Source organism: Paroedura picta, chromosome 13 (genome assembly GCF_049243985.1).
Source record: "Paroedura picta isolate Pp20150507F chromosome 13, Ppicta_v3.0, whole genome shotgun sequence".
Lineage (NCBI taxonomy): Eukaryota > Metazoa > Chordata > Lepidosauria > Squamata > Gekkonidae > Paroedura > Paroedura picta.
Genome location: NC_135381.1, coordinates 27,853,398 through 27,871,001, shown reverse-complemented (window position 1 = coordinate 27,871,001; position 17,604 = coordinate 27,853,398). Strand labels below are relative to the sequence as shown.

The following is a 17,604-nucleotide window of genomic DNA, read 5'->3' as shown; positions in this document are numbered from 1 at the left end:
GATAGATAGATAGATAGATAGATAGATAGATAGATAGATAGATAGATAGATAGATAGTGGGCCATTTTGGATTGGGAAAATGGTATCAGGAGAAGTGTATCATTTGGACATCAGAGCATGAAAAGCAGGGGACTAGAACAGGAAGGAGAAATTGGTGAAAGTGCTTCCCATGAATGAGCCTAATGTCATTTTAATTATTAAGACCTGGGTTTTTTACTCGCAATTCTTAAACAGAAACCCTTCCCCTACCTTCATATAACAAACCAGGAAACTTGTGCAGTGGGATAGGGAATCTCCTTTCCAGATGAAATAAGTTTGCAATCTTACTAGGCTCATCATCTGTTGATCTAAACTTATGCTTTCATTTTCACAACAAAACGACTTACCCCCACTAGTCTCCTCCCCCCTTTAAATCATATCAGCAGTAGCTCTTGAACTCCAGAAGACTTGTTTCCTCCCTGTCCCATGCATACCAATGACAAGGAAAGATCGACATTTGTTGAGATACAGATTCAGTCTTCACATGCACACATAAATGGACAAAAACCACCTAACACATTACCTAACACAGAGGTCCCCAAACGTGAACATCTCATGAATGTTCTGAATAAGTAACATCTCTTAGGGATGAATGTGCAAGGGGACACAGACACAGCAGGCTGGGAAGATGGGAACAATCCTTTCTTGCGGCTAATACATGTTTACTACATATGGGTTGCATCCTGTGGACCCATTCCAGATGACTTGGAATTCTTCCCCGCCACAAGGAGCGCTTCCTTATGGCAAGTGCTTCTTGTATTAGAGAAGTCTCCTGGTGCTGAGAGAAAGAACAAATCTGCAGGATCTATCCCAACTGGACATATTAGAGAACTGAGTGACAATTTTCTGAGTGAGATCCCTGTTCGTCTACGTGACAGCTGCACATTTTAATAATCTCCAATACACAAGTGTAGAAGATCACTTACTCACTGGAAAGTAATACCCTGTAATCCCATTCTTGTAGTCAAGTCAATGGGAAGTTTGCATGGGTATATTTGGGTTTTTAAAAGTCTTGGTACAGAAATTTCTCCCTAAATAAATCACATGTCGTATTGTAGAATACTAGCCATTAAAAAACAAAAACAAAAAAACCCCAAAAAACTAAGCTTTGTGTTGGCAATGGGGGAAATACCTCCAAGAAGCACTTACCTGCAATGTTGTGTCCACCCCTTCAGGTTTGCACCAGTGTGTGTGCTGCTTGGGTCAGCAGCCCTGAATATTTTCATCATGAAAAATTGAGGGGAGTATGTTAAAAAGTGAATTAAACATATATGTGTAAATGAAGACGGTGGGGTTTTGAACACCTTTGTCAAGTCTGCACCTTAAAGTATGCAGCAATCAGTGTGTGTGATTTGGATTAGCCAATGGCAGAAGATCTTGGGCTCTGTCCTGGATATTTTCTTGATGGTGTGTGAATAAAGATGGTGTGGTTTTGGATTCATTCTGAAAAGACACTAGCTGCTTTGCACTCTGCTTCTTCTTCCAGAGAGCATAATTCAATTTAGGGGACATAACACCAAACACGTCAGGACAGGGACACATCAAAAACATAAATCAGTGGATTTGCTTACTAGACCTTTAGCCGTACCACTAGATCTTAACACTTTCTGTTCCATACACGTTGTAGCCTTCTCTGTACGTAGCATAATTCTGAGTATTGGGTGCTGGAGCAGGCTTAAAGTTTTGTGTGTTCTTTGTGATTTTCATTCGCTTGGACTCAGCCCGAGACTTGTAACAGAACTCTATCAAAGCCACCGTCATGGCTAGGCCAAGGCCTCCGACAAGAATATAGAAAACCCCAGCGACATTACTCAGGCTCAGAGCACTTGTCTTGTCCTAAGAAAAATGAACCAGTTAATTAGTTTTGCTGTGGAAGGAAAAAAAGAAAGACAACATGTTACTTTGCTAGATCAAGAAGTGTTGACTTTGGAAGACCAAAGTGTATGTTGAAATAACTTGCTAGTTTTTAGCTTAGAATTCTTGTGTATAAATCTCGATTCAGAAGTCCCAGATGAACCAAAAACATTTTTTGTCAGGATAATCTAGTTTCAGTTTGTCCCATAATGAAGAGAGACTTAAGGTTGGGACAGGCAGAAGATGATGCTGTTTAAACCTCTCCATATTTGGTGCTAACTTTGTGTGATTATAAAACGACTGTTTCCCAGTTCAGTGGTATTCAACATGGAGCCTGCTTGGTGGTGTGTGGGCGTCTACCTAAGGAGTACTACTATTTAATTCAGTCATTACATTTTTTTTTCCCTTGGAAGGTAGGATGAACGACACAGGGTAAGTTAAGAGACGATTACTTTTGATGAAGAGGCCCTGGATACGGTCAACACTGAAGAATGCACAGGAATGTAATTTGCAACAATGTTTGAATGAAGTTGGTCAGGCTGTGCGACATTACCCTAAACTCACCATGAGGGAGGATAAAAAGTAGTATAAAAATTAAAGATTGCTCAGCTGTCTAAGGAGTGTGTCTCAAATATGTAAGGGACAGTGAGGGAAGTCTTTCAAATTAAAAAAAAATTGTCTGTTGAGATACCATCACAACCATTTTGCTGCTGGATCCGATTACCTGCTCTGTTGATTCTCCAATGTTTCAATATTTATTGTTTGAGCTGTGACACAAAGAAAATCAGAGGGCTGGTCAACATGAGAAAGTTGTGCAGGCATTACTTGACATGAATTCAAACCAATGGAGTCAAACCGGTTCAAGTCCCAGTGTGGACAAACCACTTTTGAGCTTCCAAGATTTGGTGGGAAGGGGGAAAGTTTAGCCAAAAGCTTGCCTTTGTGTTGGCTTTAATGCTGTAGGATTAAACCCATACTTTTCACAGCATTTCTTCTAGGAGAACCCCTATTACTTGAGTCTCCATGAATGCAAATAATCCAAAATCCAATACAGGGCAGAGAAAGGGGCCACAACACATTTTAGAAAGGAAAAGCAGTGTTCACATAGAGGGGCTTGCACTGGTTTCACAACTGCTTTAATCTAAACCAGCACAACTCTCTTATGTAGACAAGGCCTGAGTAGTTGATGTCAATCTGGATTCCAGACCAATCTGTGGCAGAAATTGGAACTGACTGTTAAAAAAAAAATTGCAGGCTAAGCCTCAGTTTACTCAGAATCTTTTAACTTATTACAAAATGTCTACAATTTTGGGGGGAAATTAAATGACCAGAGAGAAAGAGAGAGAGAGAGAGAGAGAGAGAGAGAGAGAGAGAGAGAGAGAGAGAGAGAGAGAGAGATCAATTTCAGCCAGGGACAAACAAAGACATTTTAGAAAAGTGGGCTTGGCTATGAGGATCAATTGGAGTTCTTTCTTAGTTCAAGATTGCATTACAAAGAGGCTGATCCTGCAATGGTGCATTCAAACATCCGTCGGCCCAAAGGTGATCTTAACTAGAGGCCATATCCTAGCCCTGCCGGACTCAATAGTAATCCATTGACTTCGGTAGGACCAGAAGATGTTGCCTTCTTTAAAACTCATAATAATCATAATAAGTATGCTCATTATCATAGTAAATTTCAAAGGCACAAGCAGAAGGTAGGTGCTCAATTCTCATGAATTTCAAATGGGAGCTGAGCATGAAGATGTGATTTGTGCCTCAGAAAGACATGCTGAAGTAGTAGGGTGGGGGTTCTTTCAAAAGTGCTCCACCATATACACCTCTGTGTTTTAGTACAGCAAGGAAACAGAAGGTATTCTCCCGAATCAAGGAAAATGTATCTGTCCAGAAACCTATGGTGGCCATTCTGCATATGGAACATCCATTGAAACTTATGATCATTCCACAGGCAAAGGTTTCTCCAGGGTCACTCTCCGCCCACCATCCCAGCAAGAAAATTCGTGTGTTGCCTGGTGACAATAAGCTGAAAGCCATACCGAAAACAAAATTAAAATACGCAACTGCAGAAATTTCAGGTATGGAAATGTTATAATACAGTAGCAAAATGGTTTGATGAATAATTTAAAAAAAAATAGAATTCATGGAATGATCCAGTGATAAAATAGTGCACTGTTTGATTTAAAAAAGAAAAACAACTAAACCCCTCCAAACTTTCAACTTTAGAAAAAAGTGGATGTTTCATGCTTGTGAATGTGATGTCCTCTCAAAAATATCCTTAGCAATCATGCGGCTATTCTTCAAAAACTGTTATATATGAAGAGAAGTTAGGAAATTTCATCATACAGCTGTATGTAAACATGTGAGAGGGCTTTTGGAGACTTCAAGCATACAACTGACTCAAATACTAATATGAGGAGCTTTTTTTTGTAATTTTGAGGGGGAAAAAACTGACTAGGCGAAAAATATACTTATAACTAATCTTTGATACGGCAAAAGAGAAATGCTGCCACTTTTTCTCTTTTAATGGATTTCTCCTTTTTTGTTCATGCCTCGCCTTTCTTTTATTGCCCCGTTAACCTTCAGAATGTAAAGAGTAACTTTAGAAAGCCATTTGGTATAAAATGAAACAATTGGGTCAAAAATGTGATTGCTAATCAGTACAAAAAGACCTTCAGCGACTGACCTTACTTCCGGAGTCCTTGGCTCCACATTCACCCTTATCGTACCACCATTTGTTTTTCAGCTTGTCTAAGATGCCTTGTTCACTGAGTTTCAATACTGCAAGGTTTACAGGAGTTCTTCACGTGGGAAATAACATAAATAACATTATATTATGTTATTTTATGTTATTCAAGCTTTAAACTACTTTAAAACTATACAAAGCGATAAAGCAGGGTTCCTGGCCACAAACGTAAATTATAATACTGCAGGCAACTGGATCAAACCCCTTAAAAAGTTAAAATTCTAGAGCATCATTATATCACCAGGTCCTGCCCATATCGCTTTGAGTAATCGGCATACACTGTTAAATAAACTCCATGGAAACAAGGTAGCTCAATTCTTCCCCATTTTGGATTTTGTTTTGTTTTGTATTTTGGATAACATAGTTTCTCAGCTTGCAGTAGCTTTGCAATGGAATGGTAAAAAGTTGTCGTCAAGGCTTGCTTATTGAACTAACAGAAAGAATGACTCTCCCTTGGTATCAGCTATTGGTCATAAATCAAGTCTCCCCCCCCCCCTCGAGCTGATTGTGCATGAACAGGATTACATGAAGTTGGTCACAAAATTATGAAACTAAGGGAGATACTGTGGGTTCATCTAGTTCAGAATCTTTCTATTCAGGTGTCTAGTCAGCTGACTTAAAGGGAAATGGCTATTGAATTACTACAGGTATTTGTGCAGACATTTTCACCACTTTGGAAGAATAAGACAAAAAGCTTGCCTTCCTCAGATATGTATACGTAATACCTAATGTAGACAAACTGTGGTGGGATTGTAGTTTTTGTATTGTTATTCCTTGTTACCATTGTTGGAAGTAAACATGGCAGAATCACTGGAATCTGTGGCCACAAGGTTCATATAACCACATCATTCACATGGATTCATTCTACCAAGGCTTGCATCTTCCATCAGAAAGAAAGCTATGGCTTTCCCCTCCCCCATATTGTTATCATAATCATACAATATTTGCCCCCTTTAAAATATACCAGTTTTTGCACATTTATTGCATTCAAAAGTACAGGATAGCCAAAGAGGAAACAAGTTAGAAGAGACATGCAAACAAGTTGCCCCATTTCTAAAATGGTCCTAGAACTTACAGAAAGTACAAAGATGGCCCAATTCAATTGTTTTCCGGATCCGGAGGTATTATGCACGGCAGGAAACATTGCAAAAAGTCTTGAATAAAAGTCTTAAAAATTCTGCACGTGGTGCTGTTTTCACTGCAGAAAACCCACCATAGTATTTTTTATTATGCTTCGTCCTCCCGCTCATAGTAGTAAGTGCGCCTATTCCACTGGTTTCTGCACAGTATTTTAAACTAGCTTTACTATGACTTTTCTTTCAGGACGGTGCTGAAGATGCCTGTTTTCACATGCATAAACATTACTGTGTTTTTGGTCTCCTCCCCTGTGCCACCATACACCAGTGGGTGAACAGACAGCCCCTAGTCCCTTATCCACCAATGGGAGCTCAAGGCATCCCTTGTTTGGTGAAGACCCTCCCACCTCTGCTATTACAACATTACACCAGCTGAAATTAATTTATTCATTCCCTCAGAGGCATTTCAGTGCACTCTCTACAAGGAATAGTATATCTCTGAGGAGGGAAAGGTTGTAGTGTTGGCATTCAAAAGGCTATGTGCCTTCATAGAAATTTCTTGTTGAAGTCTCCATGACCATGAACTATGATTCCTCAAGGCTCTGCCAGCAGCATGTGCCAGTGGTGGTCAGGTGACACTTCGGTTGACCATGGCCTGCCAATGAGCACCTAGCACATCAGAGGAAGTGCCCCCCCCCCCAATTAAGGATAAGCCTTCATAAGTCTTTGAAATGCATAATAGTATGCAGGAAAACAACACAATATCAGAGCATGAGCATAAACATGACCATTTAAAAATGATTTAAAAGGGTACTGACTTCGGTGAATATCTGTACACATATTAGAATTAGGTGAGTACAACAGGTCTGTGTTGTAGACCGCCTTCTTAGAACCTCTTCTATTTACTCTGGTGTATTTTAGTGAGGTGGTCCCAGAACATTCTAGGAAAGTTAATGAGAAAGAAACATGGGACATAACTGATTGATGTGCCTCTTTCTTGTAGGTATCACTGGAGGGATGTGGGACCAGTCTAAAGGGAACTAGCTTCAGTAGTGCATGAACAGGATCACATGAAGTTGAACACAAAATTATGAAACGAAGAGAGATACTGCAGGTCCATCTAGTTCAGCATCATTCCTCTTTGGTGTCCAGTCAGCTGACTTAAAGGGAAATGGATAATTAAAGGAACATCTGCTTCCTCAGGATAGCAAACAGCCCCTTTGTGCCCAAAACATCACTGTTCTCCTTCATTCTATACCTGCACAGTTTTGTTGGGCCACACCTATGCTGCACCTTCATCTAATGAAGAGACTAGTTTCATCCATGTTCTAGTGTGAGGTGTTCCATGACATTATTGGTTTCTAGGGAGAAGCATCCTCCATTAGGCTCTCTGCTCTCTCTCCACCTGCTGATGTGTGGCATGTAGTCTGTCTGTGGCCTAGTCACAATAGGCTTGCAATGTGCTGCTTTTGTAACTATTTAAGCTTTTGTATTCTGCTGCAGTAAGGAGACTGAAACAGATGAATATGATATATGTTTGCAAATAATCTTTCCCAGTGAAGATTACTCTTTTAAACTACAAAATACTGTGCCTCATTCACAAAGGTAACTAATAACTGCATACATTAAAAATGCTCTGTTACTCTGTAGCTCTATTTTTCTGGAGGGACTTAGGACTGAGTCAAGGCCAAAAGTCCCAACAATTATACCCCACTGAGGTCTCTACCCTCTCTCCAACCCCACCCTCCTCAGGCTCTACTCCCAAAATCTCCAGGTATTTTCAAACTCAGACCAGGCAACCCTGCATATAATGGCTGCGGTCCTAGTTTCACATAAGTGATGTGCTAAGCAAGGACTGCCATCTGTTTTGCAATTTCCATTCAAAAAAAGGCTTCTGCAGATCATTGACATACCAATACTGTAATCTAGGAAGGATTTACACCCAAACAGGGAGGCCATTGTGGGGGCGGAACAATGCAGTCCATCAGGTGACCCACAATTTTCAGGAGCAGGACTGGGAGTAGAGCCTTATCTAATAATGTCTAGTTACCCTGAAGTAATCTGTAAACCAGGAAAAGTTTGGGATTATTCTGTGCTTTGTCAGAATGAGGGTTGAGCTGATGACATGCCAGTGATTTGAAAGACTTTTATGCTATTCCATTTCTAAGCCAGTAACTTGTCGTGAGTCATTATTTTAAACAGACTTCACCATGTTGTTGTTTTAGGCATATTAACGGCAGAGCCCGGGGCCCTCAATCGAAGGCCTGTTCGCAACCCTCCAAATGTCATCATTTTTCCAGAATGTTGCCATTTGTAATTGATGCTGCCACAGTTGGGACACAACAGTAATTATAGAGCATGCCACATTGAGGCTAATGATTTCTGAAAGGGAAATAAAGAACTCCGCAGGCCAGCTGCACTTTTGGATAATTTGTGTCCCATTCCATATGCTGAGACCCACCACAGAGGTTGTTCCAAAGACCCTTGTTCTGTGGGAAGGCCAAATACAGAGAAGATGTCTGCCGTGGACAAGCCCCTGCTGCTGTCCTTCAGACACAACAAAACCCAATTTGATGAATGAATACTAACCCAGCGTTTGTAAAGCACATTGCAAATAAAATACCGAACAATTTCCACATTTCCCAGAACTGATAATTTTCCTAGACGTAAACAAGCAAACTACTGACAGGCATCACAGAAAGCAGTTTTGCAATTGGTTCACCTTTGCTGAACACTCTCTGGGGAGATTTGTCTGCTGGGAAAACTCCAAAGCATCTGCACCCTAGTACAGGGGTAGTCAACCTGTGGCCCTCCAGATGTCCATGGACTACCATTCCCATGAGCCCCTGCCAGCCTTTGCTGGCAGGGGCTCATGGGAATAGTAGTCCATGGACATCTGGAGGACCACAGGTTGACTTCCCTGCCCTGGTACATTGCAGAGGATTCTGGGTCACAGTACAGGGTTCTTATGGGGTTTGCTGGATTGCTCATCTAGTAATCAGCGTCATTTATAGAGGCCCTGATTTCTATTCCTCCTCCTTCAGAAAGGGGAGCATTAGGAGCAAATGCATCTGGGCTAGACAAATGCTTCACTTTTAGTGATCTTCCGAACAGCAATCACAGGAGGGTGGTTGATCTTTTAAAAGACTGTGCACTCACTTTGCCCAGACCTGGATGGTCCGGGCTCATGTGATCTTGTCATATCTCAAAAGCTAAGCAGATTGAACCCTAGTTAGCATTCAGAAACCACCCAAGAATTCTGGAGTTGCTATACAGAAGAGTTGTTTTTTATACCTCGCCTTTCACTACCTGGAGGAGTCTCAAAGCCTTCCCTCCCCACGACACACACCCTGTGAGGTAGGTGGAGCTGAGAGAACGGTGAGAGGCCCAAGGTCATCCAAGATGGCCTGCATGTGGAGGAGTAGGGAATCAAACCTGGTTCTGCAGATTAGAGGCCACCACACTTAACTACTAATTGCAGTAGAAGGCAATGACAAATCACCTCTGAATGACTGTCCTTGAAAACCCTGTGGACTCACCGTCAATTGGCTGTGACCTGATGGCACTTTTTACACACACACACATGCTCCGTTCACAGATAGGGACTCAACAGACCAGGCATTTCTCTCATACATTTTGGAGGAAAATGACCCGGGTGTTTCACCAAAGAGAAAGGTATTTAACAAATTGAATATGAAAAGAAACACATCCCCTTAAGGTTGATCATACATCAAAGGACATCAAAGCAATTTTAAGTACTCTCTTAGATCATATTTTTTGAACAGTGTGTTCACATATGTTCTCATTCATCAATGAGGAAATATTTTAACGCCTGCTTGCATGCCACTTCATGTCTGTCAATAATCCCCGAGGAATGAATTACAAATCCCGAGTTATAACACTATAATGCTATAACAACCATCCTGGCATTAAGCCCATGAAGATGCCAGCTAGGAACTATGTTTAGTGGCCTGGCATTGACAAGGAGGTTGAAATCTGGCTGCACCAGTGTCTGACTTGTCAGGAACACTGGTCAGAAATGCCCCAAGCACCTGTGCGGACATGACAGCCAGCTAAAAATCTTGGTCTCAGTTGCAAATTAATTTCACAGGACTATTCCAGGGACACATGATAGTTGTGGACTCATTTTCCAAGTGGCTGGAGGTGGTTCCCATCTCAGCCATGACATCCACTGTGGTCATCTGTGTACTGCATTGCCTTTTTGCAACCCATGGGTTGCCAGACATTATTGTCTCAGACAACAGGGTACAGTTCACCTCATAGGAGTTGAAGGAGTTCCGGGATGCCCACTTCATTCAGCACATCACCTTGGCTCCTTTCCACCCATCCACCAATAGACAAGCAGAGTGAATGCTCTACACAACTAAAGACACTATATCCCGTATGACCCAGGGAGATTGGCACCAACTACTCACCAGGTTTCTTGCATGCCAACATGTCATCCTGATGTCCACCACCATCAAGAGCCCCATAAAGCTGTTGATGAACCAGCGGCTGACAACTCTCCTCGACTGCCTGCATCCCGACCACAACGCCTCCAGAGCACCCAGCCAAGCGGAGACAGCTGCCCCTCATTCTTTTGCACTGGATGATCCAATCTATGTCAGGAACTATGGGGCTAATCCCGACTGGAAATGGTTACTTAGGCTAAAGGTCCCCTTTCCTACCAGGTCCAATCAAGAGACAGCCACACCCTCTACCACCATGTGGACCAAGTATGCTATCATGACCCTGGACCTGTCAACACTGAGGAGTCTACCAGTCCAACTTCTTCAGTCTCAACCACCAAGGATATGTGTTTGCCTGCTCCAGTTCCAGTCCTGCCATGACAACTGATTGTGGAGCCAGCGCTCAATGTTTCAGCAGTTCTACACTGGCCTTAGCTCCAGAGCTGTGCCAGTCTACAAGGACCTATACTACAACCCAGAACCTCCAAGACTTTGTATATAACCTAATGATGCCATCAGCCATGCTCTCTGGGCGATATCTCCAAATATTCACAGCCCAACACCTGTCTATATGTGGAAATTCATCTGTGGAGGACCTGCCCCACTATGTTTTGGCTTCTCCCCTGTACTCCGAACCCAGGGGCAAATTCCTTGCCAAGTTACTACTGAACTCATTTCCCACTTCAGATTTTGACAAAGTCATCTATCTGTTATCAGGTGTTGACCCCTATATTTTGCTCTGGCCACCAGGAAGATCCGAGCCAAAGCTTTTTTACAGGAGTCCCCACCTTGATACACCATATTTTTCTTATTGTAACCCAGTAGCCCTCGTTTACAATTTTATGTATGCAATATTGGAGAATATTGTTTCTTTCATATTTGTACCATATAGTTTTTAATTATGTTTTGTTTTTAGTTATGCTTTGGCTATATACAATAAATGTTATTGTATCGTATCGTATTGTATATATATATATTGTATATAACCTGATTAGCGACTACCTAAGAGGGGAGGGGTGCTGTGTCTGTAGACCTGCTGGGGTCTGAGCTTGAATTCTGAGGCAGGATCCAGTCAGTTTAATGAGAAAATGACCAATAGGGTGCACTGGCAGGAAGATTCTTTAGCCTGTGCATGTATATAACCTGGGGTTTTCAAGGGGATTGTTGGTTCAGTTTTGCCTCTTGAACTATCAAACTGGGTTCATGATAAAGACCTGGATCAGCTCCCAATGTGCTGGCTTCGTTCAAACCCACGGACCTAACATTAACCATCTGAGAACGTTATTTTCATAAGCAGAAAATGGGAAGCATTTTGCAGTTGCGTTCCTTGAAATGTATGAAAATTAGTCATCGAAGTGTTAAATGTCTTTGATGAGTTAGGCTCTTTGTATTCTCTTCCATTTCCTGTTAATATGTTTGTTTCTGTAATTAGTTTTTCTTCTAAGCAATTTAAAACATTTCATATTGGGCTGCATTCAAGTGTGCAAATTTAGCCTTTGAGTTCAGTTGCTCTCTTGGTGGTATTTCATACAGGTTTTTTTTCTCTCTCTCTCTCTCCATGTTACAGTAGGATTTCCAGGCCACACAAAGCACATTGCTGGATTAAAATACAAAAGCAAGTCAGCTTGCTTTTGTATTTTTGTAAGACAGAGGAATATGGAGATATATATTTATAAAAAGAAACCCTTAGGTTGGTTGCACCCCTGAGCCCCGCAAAGGGTCCTCACAGCCCCCGAGTCTCCCACCCAGGTCCATGCTTTATTTCTTCTTTTTTGACTCCCAAGCCAGCAGCAGCCTCTCAGAGAATGAGGCAAATCTCTGCTGAGAGAATTGTGGGCTTCTGGAGCATAGTTACTGTAAAACAGGGATGGAAGCCTTGCAAATGGGAACCAGGAAGTCTTTGAACTAATGCCCTGGCCAATCAAGGAAGACTGCTTTGCTACAAGGCATGGAGCAGTAAGTTAATTCACAAAAAGGAGAAACCTACACTTTACCGGTTGCGGTTTTTAAAATGTTGTTGTTGTTAGTTGCGAAGTTGCGTCCGACCATCACGACCCCATGGACAATGATCTTCCAGGCCTTCCTGTCCTCTACCATTCCCTGGATTCAATTTCTCACACTGACTGCTTCAGTGACTCCATCCAGCCACCTCATTCTCTGTCGTCCCCTTCTTCTTTTGCCCTCAATCGCTTCCAGCATTAGGCTCTTATCCAAGGAGTCCTTCCTTCTCATGAAGTGGCCAAAGTATTTCAGTTTCATCTTCATATTTCAGTTTCATCTTCAGTTAAGTTAAATATTTAAATATTCAACCTTAGTTAAATATTCAACCTTAAAATTGCCTCTAGGCATTGCAACAGCATCACGGACATATAACTAGCTTGTCTGGCTGAATAGAAAAGGAAAAGTTAACGTATCAATTAGGAGAAGTACGTGCAAAGCCAGGCAAGGGCTCCTTGTCTGGTTTTAGCGTAAGAGTGTTTTGTCAGGTACAGGTTGTCTTGCAGGACTGAGAAGTTGTACCACTAAAATCCTGCCTTTTTGCATAGCTATTTTGGGAGGGACCGCGGCTTAGTGGAGAGAGCACTAACTTTTCATGCAGTTCATGTTCAATCCTTGATTTCTCCAGAAAAAAAAATTACATGTTGACGACGTAAAAGGCCTTTCCCTGAGGCCATAAAGAGCTGCTGCCAGTCTAAGTAAACAATCCTGACCTTGATAGATGAGTCACCTTGATAGACCAGTGGTCTGATTCTGTCTATTGCAACTTCATGGACCTTGCTCTTCCATTACACCTAGTCACTCTATGTCAGTGTGACTAATGCCTTCCTAATGCCTTCCTAATCAACCTTCCTAATGCCACGACCCTTTAATACAGTTCCTCATGTTGTGGTGACCCCCAACCATAACATTATACAACTGTTCTTTCACAGAAATTAAACCGAAACTGACCAATGGTGTGAAGATCCATTGTTCATGATTGGATATCAATTGGTCCCCCCCCCCGGGGTTTCCCAGTTCAGTTCTGCCTCTTGACCCACCATGCTGATCTCGCTCTTTTCCGCTGTTCCAGACAGACGCCTGCAGTGGAACGGCAACAGTGGCAGTGCCCCCTGGCCAAGCTGCTCGCCCTGCCATGACCCTGGTGAAAGGGTCATTTGAGCCACAAAGGGGTCCCAACCCCCAGGTTGAGAACCACTGCTCTAAGTAGACTAGCTTGTTTGCTCAACTGTAACATTAATATATATATATATGATGGTGGTTTCCGAGATGTTCAGGACAAAGACTGGCATACAAATAATTTAAAAAATAAATACAAATATAGCATATTACCTTGAGATAGTTTTCGAATCTCTTCTTATAATCATCAGATTATTCAAGAAGCGGATTCAGAACTGAAGACACCCAGTCCACTTACAGGAAACATTTATACCAACAGGGAAAGGAATTGTCATCTCTCTGATTTCTCTAAAATCTAGTAACAGCTATCAAGATAAAGCCATAGGTAAAGGATTTTCCATGTACTTTCTATTATTCTTCAGTCAGAGCAGAAATAGCTGCTGCCACAGTAGTTACATGTGTCAATGTGTAATTATCCTCCCACAGAAACTCCCTGAGTTATATGGTTCAGGCTAGCTTACTCTTGTCAGATCTTGAAAGCTAAGCAGGATCAGCCTGATTAGGACTTGGATAGGAGACTACCAAGGAAGTTTCGGATTGCTGCAGGAAGGTAACCATATCAATATCTTTTGCCTTGAAAAACCCCATGAGAGATCACCATAAGTGGACTGAGCCTTGATAGCACCTTCCACCGTGCACACTCCTGTCCTCCTACAATACAAAAGGAATGACAAAAGGAATGCCAAGTCAAGACAATGGTCTTCCAAAAATTGATGCTTGTATTCTGAATAGTTGTTCCCCTAGCACTTCAGCCCCCTAGGAAGTCTTCCCCGCTGTGGTACTTGCTTCCTTTGTTCGGGCACATAGGAGGGCTAGTAGCAGAGAAAGCAGGCACCACAGAAGCAAAGATCCACGTTTGAGTTTCTACCATGGAAGCCAATACGTTTAGCTGTTTTTATTAGTCTTCGATTCATATGGCCCTTCACAATACACAATTTAGAACATGGGTAGTCAAACTGCGGCCCTCCAGAAGTCCATGGACTACAATTCCCAGAAGCCCCTGCCAGCATTCACTGGCAGGGGCTTCTGGGAATTGTAGTCCATGGACATCTGGAGGGCCGCAGTTTGACTACCCCTGATTTAGAAGAAGACAGGTTAAACACCAGGTATAACAAGGACCTACCTGGTGAGCAAGGTCATTGAGCCCAAATTGCTCATAGGTGAGGAGCAGTGATCAGTATCAAGGGTGTGGATGTGTGAAAAATGGTTGTTAGGATTCACTTTCGATATTATCTAGCCAACTAGTGAAAACACTTTTACCAAACGCCTGCTATCAGTGGACTCTGAAAAACAAGAGGACAGTGAAATTCTCATGTTGTCGGACATTATAGATAACCAGCTTCCCACATGGATTACAGATCCTGTGCATAACAAACTTTGATTCCAATGGGACCTCCTCAGTTTTATCTGGATGAGAAATCTGTGAGGTTAGGCTGGGAGTGATTGACCCAGGGTCAGCCGGCAAATTCCCATGGCACAGCAGGGATTTGAACCTGGGTTTCTCAATCATAGTCCAGCATTCTAATGACTACATCATGTTGGTTTTCTTAGTGGAAAGGAATAATTGAATCCAACTCAATATTTCTAGAGGGCCTTTTTCCTGCGCTCAAAGCAATGAATGTTTCAACAATTTAAAGCAAGCAATGCAAGCTGAAAACTGCACAGTTTTAACCAGGGGTGGGCAAACTGCGGCACCATGCCGAGCTTCACTGTTAAAATATAGGATGGCTTATCTAAGACTCTTCAAAAAAACTTCATAACATGTGAACTGGCTCTCTGTCTTAAGTATCTATTCCCTTTTACTGAAGCTGGCCACTGGTCTATCTTAACTGACCACATCACTCCAAGGTGTCTGGCTGAGAAACCTCTTTTCAATAACCCAAGAACCTTTGGATGGGAGGGATCCAATGTGGGATCTTCTGTGTGCAAATCATATGCTGTACCACTGAATAACAGCCCCTCTTCTTTACATTATTGGAACAGAAAATGGGTCTGAAATGCCTTCTGCAGTGCGAGCATATAAACAGACTTGTCAGTCAAAGAAATGGTGGCATATATATGTTGCAGCGAATGATGAATGCTGAGTCTTGCTGTTCACGTAACAATCCCAGGTTAATTTCAGATATGTCTAAAAACCAAGTATTTCCCTGTCTTGGGAACATGTAGCAGCACTTGGTAGAGTGACAGTCATTATCCTCTAGTGCTGGCTTTCTCAGCCAGGGTTTTATGAACTGGGGTTTCTTGATTGCCCTGGAAAAGGTTTCCTGAATAGGTGGGCCTCCCAAAATAGCCAAAAATAGGCCTGGAAGAGGTAAGAAAAGGAGGGACCTCAGGTGGGCGTGTATATAGCTTTGCCTCCCAACCATATTCTGCACAATCATGCGACTTCTGGGGTTTCTCAAAGCCTGAAGAATGTTTCAGGGGCTTCTCAATGTTAAAAAAGTTGAGAAATGTTGAATCAGTCTTTGGTGGGCTGTGTTATATACAGTCTCTGAAACTCTTCTGTGTTTGAACCCCGAGCATCAAATTTAACTAGACTATCATTTTATTATTATCAATACTTCACAACGGTGACAAGTAGGGAGTGGGTGGAAATGTGTGGGTTATTAAATTCTTATTTAAGGTCATAATAGAACTTGGCATAAAAGATTAGTGTAGGTAGGTGCACAATTACTAGGTGACAAACCCAAGATGGGAGGGTGATGGGGGAAAGAGACTCAGACTGGGAAGCAAGACAATAAGGGTCTCTGTGGGGAAGTAAAAGAAAAATCAATCATCAAGCATTCACCCCAGTTTTAGGAATATTATGTGGAAGGAAATTTACTGAATTAATGGAAGAGCACAGCAAGAAGGTGAGTATTAGGCATGGGTTCAGCTTTTTTACCTTTTCCGCACAAGGAATATTTAGCGTCACAGCCTCCGAATGTTGGCAGCTTATACAGCCCCCTCCAAATGACGTTGCCAACATCCTGAGGCTTGGGTGATCCCACTTATGAAATGCTCAGGGAGGGAGAGGATGGGCAGGAGTCCAAGGTGAGTGGGGAAGGGAAGGGCTGAGTGGCAGGTGGGCAGACTAGCGGGGTGGGGGAGAAGAGGAGCAGAAGGGATGGGGGTATGACACATGAGAGGAGGAAGGAAAGGAGGCACTTGGGCAACATGGCAGTGGTGGCTTGTGAGGCAGAGGTTCCTTAGGACCACTAGAGAGAACCTTAATGGCCGTTGAACTACTGCAGGGGTGGGAATCTGCTTCCCTCGCTGTGCTGTCCACTGGCCAGCCATGCTTGGATTTTTTTTTGTGCTTTACCTTCCATGGCAATGCGATGCATAGCAATCAGTATGCATTGCCACAAGTATGCATTGCCTTGCAGAGATTTCAATTTTTAAAAAATCACACTAGACCCACAAACCTCCAATTGGTTGCCTCCACTGATTGTCAGGCCAAGGAGCAGTGAGTAAAAGAGTGCTTTGCTATCTTTTGTGTTTTTTTTTCACTGCTACTGAGGAGGGGGAAAGGCAAGACATGGCGGCAGAGTGTGGAAGGGAGAAATAACACAATTTACCATCCAACAATTGTGGGTAGGAGACATCATGTGATTTGGCTCTCTGTGCAGAAATGGCTCTTAAGCGGGAGGGGGCTTAAATTTTTGGTTAATAGTGCCTATGTATGAGGGTGGGTAAAAGATAAGTAGAAAGGCCAAGACTGAAAAGAGTCCACATGATTAGCTGGTTGGGTTTTTTTTCCAGATCTCCACTCAACCATGAAGTTCAGTGGATGACTTTGAGCTAATTACTTTCTCCATCACACATCAACCTTCATCAAAGTGTTGATGGAAAGCAAAAATAGATGGAGGCAATTCTTAGAGTAGAGAAAAAGTATGTTTCCCATGCTGAACTCTTGGGAGGAGGGGTGGAATAAAAACATCAAAGAATTAGAGATCCAAGGATGTGCATGAATTGTTCTGCATAGGGTAATGGTCTGTGAGGAAAGCATTTTTAGAATTAGGGGATATATCTGGAAATTTGTATTGAACTGTATCCCACTAATGTTAATAGGATGATAGTAAGAGTATGTGAGTAACCTCATTATCCAGTTCTCTACCTTTAATACGAAAAAAACAAGGTCTTGATTCATAAGAGTTACTCAGAAGACAGATGTGAACATACTAAGTATCAGTTAAGTGAATATGGTTGTTCATAATGATTTAAAACAAGGGACTTTCATGTATCACCAAACTTCTATACCAAT

At 42.2% G+C, this 17,604-nt stretch overlaps 1 protein-coding gene across 10 annotated transcripts in view; it reads right to left on the bottom strand.

Moving 5' to 3' along the window:
- GRIA3 (glutamate ionotropic receptor AMPA type subunit 3) overlaps positions 1-17,604 on the bottom strand; it is a 224,019-nt gene that overhangs the window by 4,463 nt on the left and 201,952 nt on the right. For 3 of the 10 annotated variants that reach the window (XM_077308701.1, XM_077308697.1, XM_077308703.1), the window contains 2 exons: positions 4,577-4,691; positions 1,611-1,875 (listed from right to left, as the gene is read on the bottom strand). In XM_077308701.1, the coding sequence (XP_077164816.1) occupies positions 1,630-1,875; positions 4,577-4,691 (361 nt within the window). In that variant the 3' untranslated portion in view covers positions 1,611-1,629. Of the gene's footprint in view, positions 1-386; positions 459-1,610; positions 4,692-17,604 lie in introns of those variants that run through there. The other 7 variants (XR_013226333.1, XM_077308700.1, XM_077308699.1 and 4 more) reach the window with 7 other exon arrangements.